The sequence below is a fragment of the Lolium rigidum genome, chromosome 1, assembly GCF_022539505.1.
Source record: "Lolium rigidum isolate FL_2022 chromosome 1, APGP_CSIRO_Lrig_0.1, whole genome shotgun sequence".
Taxonomy (NCBI): Eukaryota; Viridiplantae; Streptophyta; class Magnoliopsida; order Poales; family Poaceae; genus Lolium; species Lolium rigidum.
Window position 1 is genome coordinate 145,324,036 of NC_061508.1, and position 17,916 is coordinate 145,341,951.

Consider the following 17,916-nt stretch of genomic DNA (forward strand, 5'->3'; position numbering starts at 1 on the left):
GAGATCCACATGAAGGAGCTCCAAGATCCTCTTGGAAGAGATGATAGTCTTTCTTGGATGCGGAGAGTCATGCATTTTGCCTTCAACACAAGCCCTACAAACACGATCTTTGGCAAAAGACACATTTTCCATTAGTCCCACAATATGGTTCCCCTTGTGAAGACTTTGCAAAGTTCTCATGTTGACATGGGCTAGGCGGCGATGCCACAACCAACCCACGTCCGCCTTTCCGAAAAGGCACATCGCACTTGTCGTGGTGGTCCCCGAAAAGTCCACCACATACAAGTTGTGTTCGCGATACCCAACGAAAGCGACTTTTAGATTCTTGCTCCACAAGAGGACCACAATATCATTATCAATAAAGACGGCGAAACCCATCTTGCCAAGGGCGGAAACGGAAAGCAAATTGTAACCAAGGGTTTTGACAAGCATGACATCCACAAGAGTAATGTTGTGTGCAACCACAACCTTGCCAAAACCCAATACCTCGGATGTAGAATTATCGCCGAAGGAGACGGTGATATCATTTATGTTAGGCCTCAACTCCTTGACGAGGTTCTTGCCGCCGGTCATATGACTTGTACATCCACTATCAAGTACCCATTTTGAACCTCCGGCGGCATAGTCCTACAAGAGATCAATTCTTGGATTTAGGTACCCATTTCTCAATGGGTCCTCTTTTATTAGCACCAAGGGTCTTTGGGACCCAAATAGACCAAGCAACATAACCATCATATGGGCCAACATATTTAGCATAAACATCACCATAATAATCTTTAAATAAAACATAGTGAGGGTTAGCAATTCCCGCATCATCATCATTTATGGTTTTGCCATTGGAGGCTTCACCATTAGTGATGGCTTTCTTGTTCTCTTGTGCGGGCTTGGCCTTTTGCTTGTTTGCCTTCTTTGCCTTGGCATTATAACCAAGGCCCTCCTTCCCATTGTTTGATCTTTGCTTACTCAAAAGATCATCCAAAGAAAGTTTACTTTGGGGAGAGGAGGCCTTAGAAAGTTCATCCTTCAACCTAGCATTTTCCTCAATAATATTTGCATGATCACATGAACGAGTAGAGGTGCTAGGTATGTCATATGAAGCGAGCCTAATTTGAAGTTGCTCATAAGACTTGGAGAGGAGAGAGTATTGATGCGTGCAGTCGACACGTCCGTTGGGAACCCCAAGAGGAAGGTGTGATGCGTACAGTAGCAAGTTTTCCCTCAGAAAGAAACCAAGGTTTATCGAACCAGGAGGAGCCAAGAAGCACGTTGAAGGTTGATGGTGGCGGAGTGTAGTGCGGCGCAACACCAGGGATTCCGGCGCCAACGTGGAACCTGCACAACACAATCAAAGTACTTTGCCCCAACGTAACAGTGAGGTTGTCAATCTCACCGGCTTGATGTAAACAAAGGATTAAACGTATTGTGTGGAAGATGATGATTGTTTGCGAAGAACAGTAAAGAACAATTGCAGCAGTTTGTATTTAAGATGTAAAGAATAGGACCGGGGTCCACAGTTCACTAGTGGTGTCTCTCCCATAAGATAGCAGATGTTGGGTGAACAAATTACAGCTTGGGCAATTGACAAATAAAGAAGGCATAACAATGCACATACATATATCATGATGAGTACTATGAGATTTAATCAGGGCATTACGACAAAGTACATAGACCGCTATCCAAGACATGCATCTATGCCTAAAAAGTCCACCTTCAGAGTTATCATCCGAACCCCTCCAAGCATTAAGTTGTAAACAACAGACAATTGCATTAAGCATGGTGCGTAATGTAATCAACACAAATATCCTTAGACAAAGCATCGATGTTTTATCCCTAGTGGCAACAAGACATCCACAACCTTAGAACTTTCCGTCACCTGTCCCAGCATTTAATGGAGGCATGAACCCACTATCGAGCATAAATACTCCCTCTTGGAGTCACAAGTATCAACTTGGCCGCAGCCTCTACTAGCAACTGGAGAGCATGCAAGAACATAAATAACATATATGATAGATTGATAATCAACTTGACATAGTATTCAATATTCATCGGATCCCAACAAACACAACATGAAGGATTACAAATAGATGATCTTGATCATGATAGGCAGCTCACAAGATCTAACATGATAGCACAATGAGGAGAAGACGACCATCTAGCTACTGCTATGGACCCATAGTCCAGGGGTGAACTACTCACACATCGATCCGGAGGCGATCATGGCGATGAAGAGACCTCCGGGAGATGATTCCCCTCTCCGGCAGGGTGCCGGAGGCGATCTCCAGAATCCCCCGAGATGGGATTGGCGGCGGCGGCGTCTCTGTAAGGTTTTCCGTATCGTGGCTCTCGGTACTGGGGGTTTCGCGACGGAGGCTTTAAGTAGGCGGAAGGGCAGGTCAAGAGGCGCCACGGGGGCCCCACACAACAGGGCCACGCGGGCCCCTTGCTGGCCGCGCCGCCCTGGTGTGGCGGCGCCGTGGCCCCACTTCGTGACTCCTTCGGTCTTCCGGAAGCTTCGTGCAAAAATAGGACCCCGGGCGTTGATTTCGTCCAATTCCGAGAATATTTCCTTACTAGGATTTCTGAAACCAAAAACAAGCAGAAAACAACGAATCGGCTCTTCGGCATCTCGTCAATAAGTTAGTGCCGGAAAATGCATAATAATGACATATAATGTGTGTAAAACATGTGAGTATCATCATAAAAGTAGCATGGAACATAAGAAATTATAGATACGTTTGAGACGTATCAAGCATCCCCAAGCTTAGTTCCTACTCGCCCTCGAGTAGGTAAACGATAACAAAGATAATTTCTGAAGTGACATGCTATCATAATCTTGATCATACTATTGTAAAGCATATGAGATGAATGCAGTGATTCGAAGCAATGATGAAGATAATGAGTAAACAAATGAATCATATAGCAAAGACTTTTCATGAATAATACTTTCAAGACAAGCATCAATAAGACTTGCATAAGAGTTACTCATAAAGCAATAGATTCAAAGTAAAAGCATTGAAGCAACAAAAAGGAGATATAAGTTTCAGCGGTTGCTTTCAACTTTAACATGTATATCTCATGGATAATTGTCAACACAAAGTAATATAACAAGTGCAATAAGTAAACATGTAAGAATCAATGCACACAGTTGATACAAGTGTTTGCTTCTAAGATAGAAAGAATAGGCAAACTGACTCAACAATAAAGTAAAAGATAGGCCCTTCTCAGAGGGAAGCATTGATTACTATATTTGTGCTAAAGCTTTTCATTTTGAAAACAAGAAACAATTTTGTCAACGGTAGTAATAAAGCATATGTGTTATGTATAAGATATCTTATAAGTTGCAAGCCTCATGCATAGTATACTAATAGTGCTCGCACCTTGTCCTAATTAGCTTGGATTAACACGGATTATCATTGCATAGCATATGTTTCAACCAAGTGTCACAAAGGGGTACCTCTATGCCGCCTCGTACAAAGGTCTAAGGAGAAAGCTCGCATTGGATTTCTCGCTTTTGATTATTCTCAACTTAGACATCCATACCGGGAGAACATAGACAACAGATAATGGACTCCTCTTTAATGCATAAGCATTCAACAACAATTAATTTTCTCATAAGAGATTGAGGATTAGTTGTCCAAACTGAAACTTCCACCATGAATCATGGCTTTAGTTAGCGGCCCAATGTTCTTCTCTAACAGTATGCATACTCAAACCATTTGATCATGAAAATCGCTCTTACTTCAGACAAGACGAACATGCATAGCAACTCACATGATTTTCAACAAAGGTAAAGGAGTTGATGGCGTCCCCAGAAACACGGTTACCGCTCAACAAGCAACTTATTAAGAAATAAGACACATAAGTACATATTCTTCACCACAATAGTTTTTAAGCTATTTGTCCCATGATCTATGTATTGCAAAGGCAAAGAATAGAAATTTTAAAGGTAGCACTCAAGTAATGTACTTTGGAATGGCGGAGAAATACCATGTAGTAGGTAGGTATGGTGGACACAAATGGCATGGTTATTGGCTCAAGGATTTGGATGCACGAGAAGAATTCCTCTCAATACAAGGCTAGGCTAGCAAGGTTGTTTGAAGCAAACTCAAGTATAAAAGGTGCAGCAAAGCTCACATATGAACATATTGTAACTATTATAAGACTTTATATTGTCTCCTTGTTGTTCAAACACCTCAACCAGAAAATATCTAGACTCTAGAGATCAATCATGCAAACCAAATTTTAACAAGCTCTGTGTAGTTATTCATAAATGAGTACAAGGTACATGATGCAAGAGCTTAAACAAGATCTATATGAGCACAACAATTGCCAAGTATCACATTATTCAAGACATTAAACCATTTACCACATGCGGTATTTTCCGTTTCCAACCATCTAGCAATGAATGAAGTAGTTCAAATTTCGCAATGAATATTAAAGATGAAGCTAAGAACACATTTGTTCATACGAAACAGCGGAGCGTGTCTCTCTCCCAAACAAAGAATGCTAGGATCCGAATTTATTCAAACAAAACAAAAATAAAAACAAACAGACGCTCCAAGTAAAGCACATAAGATGTGACGGAATAAAAATATAGTTTCACTAGAGGAACCTGATAAGTTGTCGATGAAGAAGGGATGCCTTGGGCATCCCCAAGCTTAGACGCTTGAGTCTTCTTAAAATATGCAGGGATGAACCACGGGGGCATCCCCAAGCTTTGACTTTTCACTCTTCTTGATCATATTGTATCATCCCCCTCTCTTGACCCTTGAAAACTTCCTCCACACCAAACTCGAAACAAACTCATTAGAGGGTCAGTGCATAATCCATATATTCAGAGGTGACATAATCATTCTTAACACTTCTGGACATTGCACAAAGCTACTGAAAGTTAATGGAACAAAGAAATCCATCTAACATAGCAAAACAGGCAATGCGAAATAAAAGGCAGAATCTGTCAAAACAGAATAGTTCGTAAAGACGAATTTTAAAGTGGCACCAGACTTGCTCAGATGAAAATGCCCAAATTGAATGAAAGTTGCGTACATATCTGAGGATCACGCACGTAAATTGGCAGATTTTTTTGATTTTTCTACAGGGACTACTGCCCAAATTCGTGACAGCAAGAAATCTGTTCCTGCGCAGCAATCCAAATCTAGTATTGGCTTTACTATCAAAGACTTTACTTGGCACAATAATGCAATAAAATAAACATAAGGAGAGGTTGCTACAGTAGTAAACAACTTCCAAGACTCAAATACAAAATAAAGTGCAGAAGTAAAATAATGGGTTGTCTCCCATAAGCGCTTTTCTTTAACGCCTTTCAGCCTACGCGCGTAAAGTGTGTATCAAGTAACATCAAGAGACGAAGCATCAACATCATAAGTTGTTCTAATAATAGAATCATAAGGTAACTTCATTCTCTTTCTAGGGAAGTGTTCCATACCTTTCTTGAGAGGAAATTGATATTTAATATTACCTTCCTTCATATCAATGGTGGCACCAACAGTTCGAAGAAAAGGTCTTTCCAATATAATGGGACAAGATGCATTGCATTCAATATCCAAGACAACACAATCAACGGGGACAAGGTTATTGTTAACCATAATACGAGCATTATCAATCCTCCCCAAAGGTTTCTTTATAGCATTATCAACAAGATTAACATCCAAATAACAATTCTTCAATGGTGGCAAGTCAAGCATATCATAAATTTTCTTAGGCATAACGTAAATACTTGCACCAAGATCACATAAAGCATTACAATCAAAATCATTGACCCTCATCTTAATGATGGGCTCCCAACCATCTTCTAACTTTCTAGGAATAGAAGTTTCAAGTTTTAGTTTCTCCTCTCTAGCTTTTATGAGAGCATTTGTAATATGTTTTGTAAAGGCCAAAATTTAGCACTAGCGTTGGGACTTTTAGCAAGCTTTTGTAAGAACTTTATAACTTCAGAGATGTGACAATCATCAAAGTCTCAACCATTATGATCTACAACAATGGGATCATTATTCCCAATATTTTGAAAAATTTCAGCAGTTTTATCAATTTCAGCAGTTTTAGCAGCTTGTGCAATTTTGCACGCTTTGCACTAGGAGTAGTAACATTGCCAACACCAATTATTTTACCATTGATAGTAGGAGGTGTAGCAACATGTGAATCATTAACATTACTAGTGGTGGTAATAGTCCAAACTTTAGCTACATTATTCTCTTTAGCAAGTTTTTCATTTTCTTCTCTTTCCCACCTAGCATGCAATTCGGCCATCAATCTAATATTATCATTAATTCGAACTTGGATGGCATTTTCTGTAGTAACAATCTTATTATCAATATCCCTATTAGGCATAACTTTCAATTTAAAAGATCAACATCAGAGGCAAGACTATCAACCTTAGAAGCGAGAATATCAATTTTATCGAGCTTTTCCTCAACAGATTTGTTAAAAGCAGTTTGTGTACTAATAAATTCTTTAAGCATTGCTTCAAGACCAGAGGGTACACTCCTATTATTGTTGTAAGAATTCCCATAAGAATTACCATAACTATTACCATTAGCAGAAGGATATGGCCTATAGTTGTTACCGTAATTATTCCTATAAGCATTGTTGTTGAAATTATTATTTTTAATGAAGTTCACATCAACATGTTCTTCTTGGGAAACCAATGAAGCTAAAGGAACATTATTAGGATCAACATTAGATCTACCATTCACAAGCATAGACATAATAGCATCAATCTTATCACTCAAGGAGGAGGTTTCTTCAACAGAATTTACCTTTTTACCTTGTGGAGCTCTTTCCGTGTGCCATTCGGAGTAATTTGTCATCATATCATCAAGGAGCTTTGTTTCCACCCCCAAAGTGATGGACATAAAGGTACCTCCAGCAGCTGAATCCAATAGGTTCCGCGAAGAAAAATTCAATCCTGCATAAAAGGTTTGGATGATCATCCAAGTAGTCAGTACATGGGTTGGGCAATTCTTTACCAAAGATTTCGTTCTCTCCCATGCTTGAGCAACATGTTCATTATCTAATTGCTTGAAAATCATTATGCTACTTCTCAAAGATATAATTTTAGCGGGAGGATAATATCTACCAATAAAAGCATCCTTACATTTAGTCCAAGAATCAATACTATTTCTAGGCGAGAGATAGCAACCAATCTTTAGCTCTTCCTCTTAAAGAGAAAGGAAACAATTTTAATTTTATAATGTCACCATCTACATCCTTATACTTTTGCATTTCACATAGTTCAACAAAATTATTAAGATGGGCAGCAGCATCATCGGAACTAACACCGGAGAATTGCTCTCTCATAACAAGATTCAAGAAAGCAGTGTTTAATTTCAAAGAATTCTGCTGTAGTAGCAGGTGGAGCAATAGGTGTGCATAGGAAATCATTATTATTTGTGCTAGTGAAGTCACACAACTTAGTATTCTCAACAGTACCCATTTTAGCAGTAGTAAATAAAGCAAACTAGATAAAGTAAATGCAAGTAACTAGTTTTTTTGTGTTTTTGATATAGAGAACAAGACAGTAAATAAAGTAAAACTAGCAACTAATTTTTTTGTGTTTTGATATAATGCAGCAAACAAAGTAGTAAATAAAATAAAGCAAGACAAAAACAAAGTAAAGAGATTGGAAGAGGAGACTCCCCTTGCAGCGTGTCTTGATCTCCCCGGCAACGGCGCCAGAAAAAAGAGCTTGATGCGTGCAGTCGACACGTCCGTTGGGAACCCCAAGAGGAAGGTGTGATGCATACAGTAGCAAGTTTTCCCTCAGAAAGAAACCAAGGTTTATCGAACCAGGAGGAGCCAAGAAGCACGTTGAAGGTTGATGGTGGCGGAGTGTAGTGCGGCGCAACACCAGGGATTCCGGCGCCAACGTGGAACCCGCACAACACAATCAAAGTACTTTGCCCCAACGTAATAGCTGAGGTTCTCAATCTCACCGGCTTGCTCGTAAACAAAGGATTAAACGTATTGTGTGGAAGATGATGATTGTTTGCGAAGAACAAGAAAGAACAATTGCAGCAGTTTGTATTTCGGATGTAAAGAATAGGACCGGGGTCCACAGTTCACTAGTGGTGTCTCTCCCATAAGATAGCAGCATGTTGGGTGAACAAATTACAGTTGGGCAATTGACAAATAAAGAATGCATAACAATGCACATACATATATCATGATGAGTACTATGAGATTTAATCGAGGCATTACGACAAAGTACATAGACCGCTATCCAAGCATGCATCTATGCCTAAAAAGTCCACCTTCAGAGTTATCATCCGAACCCCCTCCAGCATTAAGTTGTAAACAACGAGACAATTGCATTAAGTATGGTGCGTAATGTAATCAACACAAATATCCTTAGACAAAGCATCGATGTTTTATCCCTAGTGGCAACAAGACATCCACAACCTTAGAACTTTCCGTCATCGTCCCAGCATTTAATGGAGGCATGAACCCACAATCGAGCATAAATACTCCCTCTTGGAGTCACAAGTATCAACTTGGCCAGAGCCTCTACTACCAACGGAGAGCATGCAAGAACATAAATAACATATATGATAGATTGATAATCAACTTGACATAGTATTCAATATTCATCGGATCCCAACAAACACAACATGAAGGATTACAAATAGATGATCTTGATCATGATAGGCAGCTCACAAGATCTAACATGATAGCACAATGAGGAGAAGACGACCATCTAGCTACTGCTATGGACCCATAGTCCAGGGGTGAACTACTCACACATCGATCCGGAGGCGATCATGGCGATGAAGATACCTCCGGGAGATGATTCCCCTCTCCGGCAGGGTGCCGAGGCAATCTCCCTGAATCCCCCGAGATGGGATTGGCGGCGGCGGCGGCGTCTCCGTAAGGTTTTCCGTATCGTGGCTCTCGGTACTGGGGGTTTCGCGACGGAGGCTTTAAGTAGGCGGAAGGGCAGGTCAAGAGGCGCCACGGGGGCCCCACACAACAGGGCCGCGCGGGCCCCTTGCGGGCCGCGCCGCCCTGTTGTGGCGGCGCCTCGTGGCCCCACTTCGTGACTCCTTCGGTCTTCTGGAAGCTTCGTGCAAAATAGGACCCTGGGCGTTGATTTCGTCCAATTCCGAGAATATTTCCTTACTAGGATTTCCGAAACCAAAAACAAGCAGTAAAACAAAGAATCGGCTCTTCGGCATCTCGTCAATAGGTTAGTGCCGGAAAATGCATAATAATGACATATAATGTGTATAAAACATGTGAGTATCATCATAAAAATAGCATGGAACATAAGAAATTATAGATACGTTTGAGACGTATCAAGTATTCACTCTTCAAGGCTTTGTGTGCCCTGTCTAGATCATCTAGATCTCTCACAAGTTTCTCATGATCAACACCAAATTTGGCCTTTTCCTTTGAAAGCACTTTACTCTTAGCTCTAGCAAGATCTCTAGCTTTAGTGAGCTTGTTAATTTTATCTTGAGGATCTCCAAGATTTTCTAACCTCTCTTTAAGAGAAGCTATGGTTTCTTGGCTTTCCTCAAGGGCATTTCTAAGAGCATGTAGTTCAAGATCATCTTCTCTCTCTATTTGGCATTTTTTCTCAAGAGTACCATTTAGTTGAGCCATACGAACCATGAGATTTGAAACATGCTTTTTAGTATTACCTTGTAGGTTAAGAATGAAATCATCAAACTCTAGCATTTCTTGTTTCACTTTTAGACTAGCAAGATCAACCCCCAGATCACTTGAAATGATAGGCATAGAGGGGTTAGGAGATGATACCTCGGAGGATTTAGCCATGAGGCAACTTTCTTCCTCCACATGAATGACCTCATTGGGGAATTCACTTGGTGATGAAGAGTTAGTGGAGAGGGAGGCAAGAGCGACCAATCCATTAGAGGTTGCATCTTCTTCATCATCAACATCATCATCTCCGGAGGTATACTCTTCTTGAGTTGATAGCACAATAGATGTGTCCAAGGATGACCTTGCCATGAAGCAATGTGCATTCTTGATATGAGGACTTTCATTGGGGGATTCGAAGAGGGATGAAGAGGGAATGTTGGTGGTGACAATGGCGGCCACCTCCTTTGAGCTTTCTTCATCTTCATCATCACTAGAGCTTTCAACCTCATTGGAAGAATATTCTTCCCTAGTCACTAGCACAATTTTTGAGGGCCTCTTGCCCTTCTTGGTCTTGTTGTTGTAGAATTTCTTCTTGGGGGCTTTTGAATATTTTCCCTTTGAGTCTTTGCTTTTGTCCTTGGGAATGAGCCTTCCACCATGAGTTTCCCTATTCTCATAGGGGCACTCGGCAATGAAGTGGCGCTTGTCATCACAATTGTAGCAAGATCTTGTCGTTGGGCCCGAACTTGTGAACCCCCTTGAGTTGTTTCTCTTGATGTTGTCTTCCTTGGCCTTGGATGGGTCAACCCAAAAAGAGTTAGCATGGAATGCCATGTGGTCATGGTAGTGGTGTTCCAAGTCTTTCGGATAGGACATACTCCAAGATGCCCTATACGATTCTTGAGGAATCACTTCTTCAACGAAGTTGACCGCCAAGGCAAGGTTGGACCCTTTTGTCATCCCAAGAGCTGATTGCGAGAATCATGAGAGTTTTGCTCAAGCACCTTGAGAGCTTGCATCTCGTGCATGACTTGTTGAGAGGTGAGAGAGGAATAGCATTCCCTCCCGACAAGAGTCTTGACATCAATGGGTACAAACGGCATCATGCATTCAATGTACTTCTCCTTGATCCAAGAGTCATTGATGTGGGTGGCACCAATAAGCCTGAAGGCATCGGCAACGGTGAGAAGTCTTCCATACATGACTTCATGATCTTCATTCGGTAGCCTCATGAAACCTTCGGCTTTATTCTTAAGAGCATTATACTTGTTCCTCCTCGTGCTCTCACTTCCAATGCAACTAGCGGCCAAACCATCCCAAGCTTCCTTGGCGGTGGTGTAGCTCCGAGCACGATGCAATTCCTTTGTCCCCACACTAGTTTGAATCATGTGCAAGGCGGTGTTGTTGAGTTGACTATCAATCGCTTCTCTTCTAGTCAACTTGTCCGGATTGTATGGCTTGAAGCCTTCCATGATGATTCTCCAAAGTTCATTGGAGGCACTGCAAACATGAGAGCGAAACTCAAATTGCCAAGTATCGAAATTCTCAATGGAAAACTTAGGTGGGTCGCCCCGAATGTTCATATGGGGATGGGGAACCGGTATATCGGGAGATAGAAAAGGTGGAGCTACTCGATTGTAGCTCTCACCTCCACTAGTTGCCCTAGGAGATGCAATGTGATTTTTGATAGTGTTTAAGTTATCACCTTCCACGGGTTTGGTAGAGGAGGGTAATTCCGAAGCATCTCCCTCTTCTAACGCACCCGTGTCCTTTACCTCTACAATGGGAGCCTTGGGAGGGACCAGAGCCAAAAGCTCGGCAATCATATTTTTCAGGCTTTCCATTTGGGCTTCCATCTTGGCGGCCCCTTCCGAAGACTCCTCGTTCGGCATACTCTTAGGCGGTTAAGCCCGAAATAAGAGCCGAGGCTCTGATACCAATTGAAAGGATCGTATGCCGCACCTAGAGGGGGGGTGAATAGGTGCTAACCAATTTTTAGTTCTTTTTCAATTTAGGCTTGACACAAAGTTAAATTCTCTAGATATGCAACTAAGTGAATATACCTATATGACAAGATAAGCAACTAAGCAAGATAAAGCTACGCAATATAAGAGATAGAATAGGATAGAGGTAACCGAGAGTGGAGCACGCGATGACACGGAGATGATTCCCGTAGTTCCCTTCCTTTGCAAGAAGGTACGTCTACGTTTGGAGGAGTGTGGTTGCTACGAAAGCCAAACCAACAGCCACGAAGGCTTCACTCGGATCTCCCGTGAGCAACGCCACGAAGGCCTAGCCCACTTCCACTAAGGGATTTCCTCGAGGCGGAAACCGGGCCTTTACAAGGTTCTTGGGGCACACATCCACAACTGAATTGGAGGCTCCCAAATCTGTAACAATACAACAATCAACAACAACACATCAACACAAATCAACTAGGGAACCAAATAGGAACACTAGCATGAGATCCCTCAAACAAATGAGGGGAAATGAAAAATGCTTCGGTGAGGATGTAGATCGGTGGCTTCTCCTTCGAATCTCCAAAGATCAAGAGCTTTGGTTGGGGAAGGAAGGAGATCTTGCAAATCTTGTGTTTCTTGAGGTGGCTCTAATGGAGGTGAAGCTTGGCAGATTTCTTGTGCAATGATTTAGCAAAGGGGTAAGGAAGAAGAAGAGGGGTATAAATACCCCTCCCCAAAATCCACCCGTTGAGCCTTTTGGGGGCCCGGATAATCCGGCCTAAGAAAGGGCCGGATAATCCGCCCCCCCGGATAATCCGGCCTCAGGTACAAAACCGGGACAATGTCCGGCCAAATATCCGGCCACTATCCAGACTTGCTTTTCTTCAGGTCCTTAGCCATTTTCGAGGGGGCCGGATATTTCTGAAATGTCCGGCCCGGATAATCCGGCCCTGGGACAAAACCGGGACAATATCCGGGCAAATGTCCGGCCCCTATCCATAATGTACTGAGCTGCAATTCCTCAAGTCCTTAGCCGAAAAACTGGGGGCCGGATATTTTGGAAATATCCGGCCCGGATTATCTGGCCTGATGAACTTTTTGCTGTTTCTTTTTGACAACACTGACCACATCCAGCACACAAACAAATGTATCTATATAATTCCTGTATCACTTAAACAAGCATTAGTGTATCACATACATTGACATCAAACACTCAAAACATAATATGAGAGATGTTCTTTCAGAGGGGGTGACCCTGACGGCCGTGGATCTGACGTCTTAGGCGGCGTGGTCGTGCCTGGTGGATCCTCTACGCCTCTCCTTCTCGGCGGCTCATGCTGGTGGCCTTCTTCGGTTTTGGGGGAGGCGATGGACGTTTCATTGCCGGGTCTGTGGTCGGTGGTGGCCTCCTCTTCCGCCGATGAGATCGATCGGCGGGCCGCGGCGAGGAGGGATACTGTTCTGCCTAATAAAGGTGGTTGTCCTAGGATTTCTCTTGCGCCAAGTGAAGATCGATCGGAAGCTTCTTCCCACTGGGCTGGCTGGATTTATCATGTCACGGAAGGTCCTGCTGGCGAAATTCATTGTGCGATCAATGCCTGAAGATTGTTGGATTGGGTGTTTTCGGTCGTGCGCACCCATGTTTTTTATTTGAGGGTCGAGTTTCAGAGGGAGGGCTTTGAAGCTCTGCTGGCTGTTAATATCATGGAGTTTGTTTTCTTTCCATGGTGCTGGCGGAGAAGTTTATGAAAGCCGAGATCGCTGGAAGAGCAATGGTGGTCGAATCTTGGTGGTGAGGTGGAACTGGCTTGGAGCTTCGTTACTTCAAACAGCGACTTGTATGTGGGGGCGACTGCACAGGAGAATTTCAGAGTTCTATCTTTCAGGGTGAAAATCCAAGGTCTGGCCTTAATTGATTGTGCGTGGCAATGTTCTTGTTGAATACATTGTTTTGAGAGGGAGGACTTTTTCAGGGTGAAAAACTAAGATCTATGATCAGGCGATGATAGCGTTTGTGTAATGTTTCCTTCTTGGAGGCGCCGCTTATGGAGAAGATGATCTTGTGGTGTTGTCTTGGTGGTGTCAGTGTTGTTGTTTCAAGTTTTCGATCTCTATAGCAGGACTTTTTTTCGTATTTCTTTTTTTGGTTGTGTGCATCCCTTATGTCATTAGGGATTAGGGCATGATCTTGTTGCAGAGGCTAGGTGTAACTGGTATCTCCGCGATATTAATATATGCTCTTTATTGGAAAAAAAATCTATACGAGAGTTTCAGTCCAAGGCCTCTTTCAAGTGTGCAAGCTTCGAAGGCCGTCTCCTCCCTATCTAGGTGGTCTCTTGCGGAGCATCGAGGTGGGATTGAGACATAACTCACTCAATAAGCTCGCGTGTTGGCTGGTTTGGCTGCTCTGGCCTCAGATCTAGAGGTACTCCGGGTCCTTGAGCTCATCACTGGTGGAGTTCTCGGTGGAGCCGTTGCTCCTCCCCTCTGCCAATCCTTCTGTTCGAAGGGCGACCTTGGGGAGTTCGTCTCCTGTTATTCTGGAGTTCATTAGCACCGGATCCTCAATGACTGATGCCATCTCGCCGATGCTTCTCATGGCCGAAGGGCGGCCCTCCTTCTCCTTCCCGGCCAGTGTGCCAAAGGGGAGGGTCTTCTGCAGCTCTGTCGTGGGGATCGACGCCTGCCTGTCTCCAAGTGGTGATGTCCCCTGCGACAACGCGGGTGGCCATGGAGTAGAGGTAGTCTACATCGCTGGTGGAGGAGGACTCAATGGCGTTTTGCGCTACTTTTTTAGGGCCCCTTTTGTTAAAGATGAGGTCTACAATGTATTTTATTTTCTTTCGGAAGTCATCTACATAATCTGTAAGCCTACCGCTCCTGGGTAAATGCATCTACTGGACCATTCGTGGTCCTTTTTTGTTTAAAAAAAGTGTGCAAACCGAATATCAAGCGAAGGAACCACGTAATGCAAGTTTTTTTTAAGAACACCACATGATGCAAGTGGCTGACCAATACCTGCAGACTAGACCGCGAGCTGCGACCAAGCACATCACACGCAGCCGAAGGCCTATCGTGGACTAGCGGCCCAAGCATGCCCGCCACGGTGCAATGTTAAGGCAGCGCATCTCCTTCGTAGGTTTGTAATAAATAGCAGTTTTTGTTAGGGTTACTCGGATTTTGATTAGATTAAAAGGTTAGTCATTGCTCCAACGTTCATGTATACATAATGTTTTGGAGGCCAACGTCCAGATCAAGACCTACTACTCGGAATCCCATCTTTTCAATAAAGCTCTTATCTATATGCGCAATATCTTGATTGTAATTTTAGTTCTTATGTGTTCTTAATTTCAGGTAGAAATTAATATCCTTGTTGGTTAGGTTGATCGTGCACTTGTAAGATCAGTAACTTTCAGAAATTATTCGAACGATTGCATTAATGCACGAGCTTTACACATGTAGTTAAATCGTCAAGCATGAATTCTACCAACAAAATCGACTTATTTTCGATCGGACACCTTTGGCCTATGAGGACTGCTACCGGGCACCTGATCTAGTCAGCAAATATCGATAGAATATAATGCAGCATCCTGCCTCTTGGTGTCGTGAGGCACGACTTGCACTAGAACAACGGCCGATACGTGTCAATACAAACTACAACAGCGGGCTCGCTCAGTGGAACCATCTCTATTTTTTGTTTCTATTTAGTGTCTAGATATACCTGAATTTAACAAATCTCAAACATGTTTTAGGGAATGGAGGGAGTATGTTACTTTAGCTATTACCATAGTCTGTATCTGGTTCTTCTCATTTTCTATGTTTCCCGATTTCACTTTAGAATAGAGGATAGTCCTTAGTTGGTTGCTAGCTTGTACGGACTAAAGTTCAGCCATAGCAGACCGTCACGCTCGTGATCCATGTCCATGCTGAATGTGAGATGATAAAATCGTAATTTTCTACTTGGTTTTTTAGCATTACCAAAATGTTGCCGCTAGTAAGAACAATTTTTAGTTTCATGTATTGCCATTGTGAACTTTCATGTCTTGTATTGTCGTGCTTGAAAAAAATTGAACTCTGCATACCTAGTTGAATCCTAGCTCCGCCACTGCATGTGTGGTTGTTTTCTGATGTATGCAAGCATGGTGGATTCAACAAAAATATGTTTATTAATGCATCACATATTACATAGAACAAGCTTGGTCCACATCAGCTGCATGTCAATGCAAATTCGTACATAAGAAAACACGCTTCGGTATACATCAGCTGCATGAAAGCCTCCTTTGATATTCATATCAGCATGTATGTAAGATATTTTCGGGAAAGTATATTTAAACTAGGAGAATGATGCTATATCCATGAAGTTACATAACTCGATTGTCCCTACCAAGTGATTGTCAGCTGCACCGAACTTGGACAAGGGTGAGAGCTCCTTTATGAAAGATGGAAGCGATCCCCTGACAAATCATTCATCTCCTGTCACGACCTTGTTGCTTCCAGATATGATATGGTTGGTTCCAGATACAGTATTGTTACTCCCAGATACAGTATTGTGGCTCCCGGATACAGTATGGAAGCTCCCAGATACATTATTATCATTGCCGGATACGTCATTGTTGTTATCAGTTATGATATGTTTGGTCCCACATACAATATGGTTGCTGCCAGTTACGATATTGTCACTGCCAGATGCAATGGTGTTGTTGCTCCCAGACACAGTGTTGTTGTTCCCACATATGACAGTGTTGTCGTTCCCGGAAACAGCATTGTCGTTCCCAGATCTAACAGTGTTGTTGGTCCCCTGTATTGTATTTGTTTGTTCGTCGAGGGTTCTTCGGTTCCCCTTCACATGCAATGGCATGTTAGCGAAAGCCATACCTAGTGAACGACCAGCGGTGGCGAGGCCCTTGAGTCTTATCTGCAAACTATTGGGTACCTTACCAACCAATGAATTATCCGAGAGAACCAAGTAGCAATGGTGGTCAAGCTCACCAATCCACGACGGGATGGTGCCAACCAATCTTTCGTTGGCAAGGTTGAGCGACTTGAGCTTACCGCAATCCTCGAGGCTAATCGGAAGCCGCAACGCCGTGACGCGGCCGCTTGTACCATCGCAGCCCACACCTTCCCAGTCGCAGCATGAGGAGCCAGACCATGTTCCACGGAGAAGGACACCCCCGCCATTGAGGTTCCCGACAAAGCCCCGCAGCGCGCGGAGGTCATCCGGGTGGCACGACGTCGCGCTCATGGCCAGCAAGAGGAACACCAAGAAGAGCAGCAGCAGCCAACATTTCGCCATGGATTAAGTTCTGGTGTTCTAGATACGTGTATGCAAGAAACCTTTTTTGGAATGCAAGTGAGTGTTGTTGACAAAAACTGCTTGGGTTTTCATCCTATCTTATAGTGTACGTGTATTTGTAAGCATGCGGTGCAAGTGGTTCAGTACTAGTCCGTGACCACAAGGCCCACAACTGCCTCCCAATTCAAACATCGGTTTTGTTGTTGTATGTCGACTAACATTCGTGGGTGGCATGGACTGAAGCTGCTGGCAACTCCTCCTCCTCCGCTCAAACTTCTTCTAGCACCCACAACAAAAAAGATATTCTAGTAGTACAGTATTGCTTGTCGTCAGCTACCACATGCCGTCAGCTACAACAAGAAAGAGGGGGCATTCTCTTAGCGCATCTCCAACCGCACGACGCAAACGTTCGCTGAGCGAAAAAATACGTCGGGCCATGCTCCAGCGGAGCGACGCAAAATGATCAGGCTATCCGCGGTGACGCAAACCATGCCCAAATATGCGCCATGGATGTGTCTCTGCAGACGCTGCGCGGGCGGGTAAGTGTTCGCTCGCGTCTGGTGGATGTTTCGTCGGGCTCGCCTAGCAGCGACACTGCGTCGATGCGTCTTCTCATGCGCGCCAGCGACTGGCGCCGCCACGTCGCTTTGACAGTCTGCGCCACGTTAATGGCGATGCCTCGCCTGCCGAGCGGTCGCCGCCCACCTCCGACAACGCAGTAAGGGCGACGCCACGCGTCCCGCGGTCGTCGCCTGCCTCCGGCCTATATAAAGAGAGCGCACGCGCTCTTCTTCCTCATCCACTCCTCCACACAAACCCTAGCCACCACAAGCTCCACCGTAGCGCCGCCTAGCTCTTCCTGCGACGCAGCCAGGCTCGCGAGGAAGTCCATGGCGGGTCCTGGTGGCCGGCGAGGCGGTCGAGGCCGCGGACCTGGGCGCCCCCAGGGCCGGGCCAGGGGCCGCCGTGGTGGAGCAGCTACAGCCCCACGGTCGCCGTCGCCTGCGCCCTCCTCGTGTTCGCAGGAGGAGCACT

The 17,916-nt window shown here is 43.9% G+C and overlaps 1 protein-coding gene across 1 annotated transcript; it reads right to left on the reverse strand.

Moving 5' to 3' along the window:
• Positions 1–15,732: 15,732 nt before the first annotated feature.
• LOC124682536 (phytosulfokine receptor 1-like) lies at positions 15,733–16,931 on the reverse strand. Its single transcript, XM_047217199.1, has one exon. It carries the CDS (start codon positions 16,879–16,881, stop codon positions 16,048–16,050), a length of 834 nt encoding a protein of 277 aa, XP_047073155.1. The 5' UTR covers positions 16,882–16,931; the 3' UTR covers positions 15,733–16,047.
• Between the last annotated feature and the right edge of the window lie 985 nt (positions 16,932–17,916).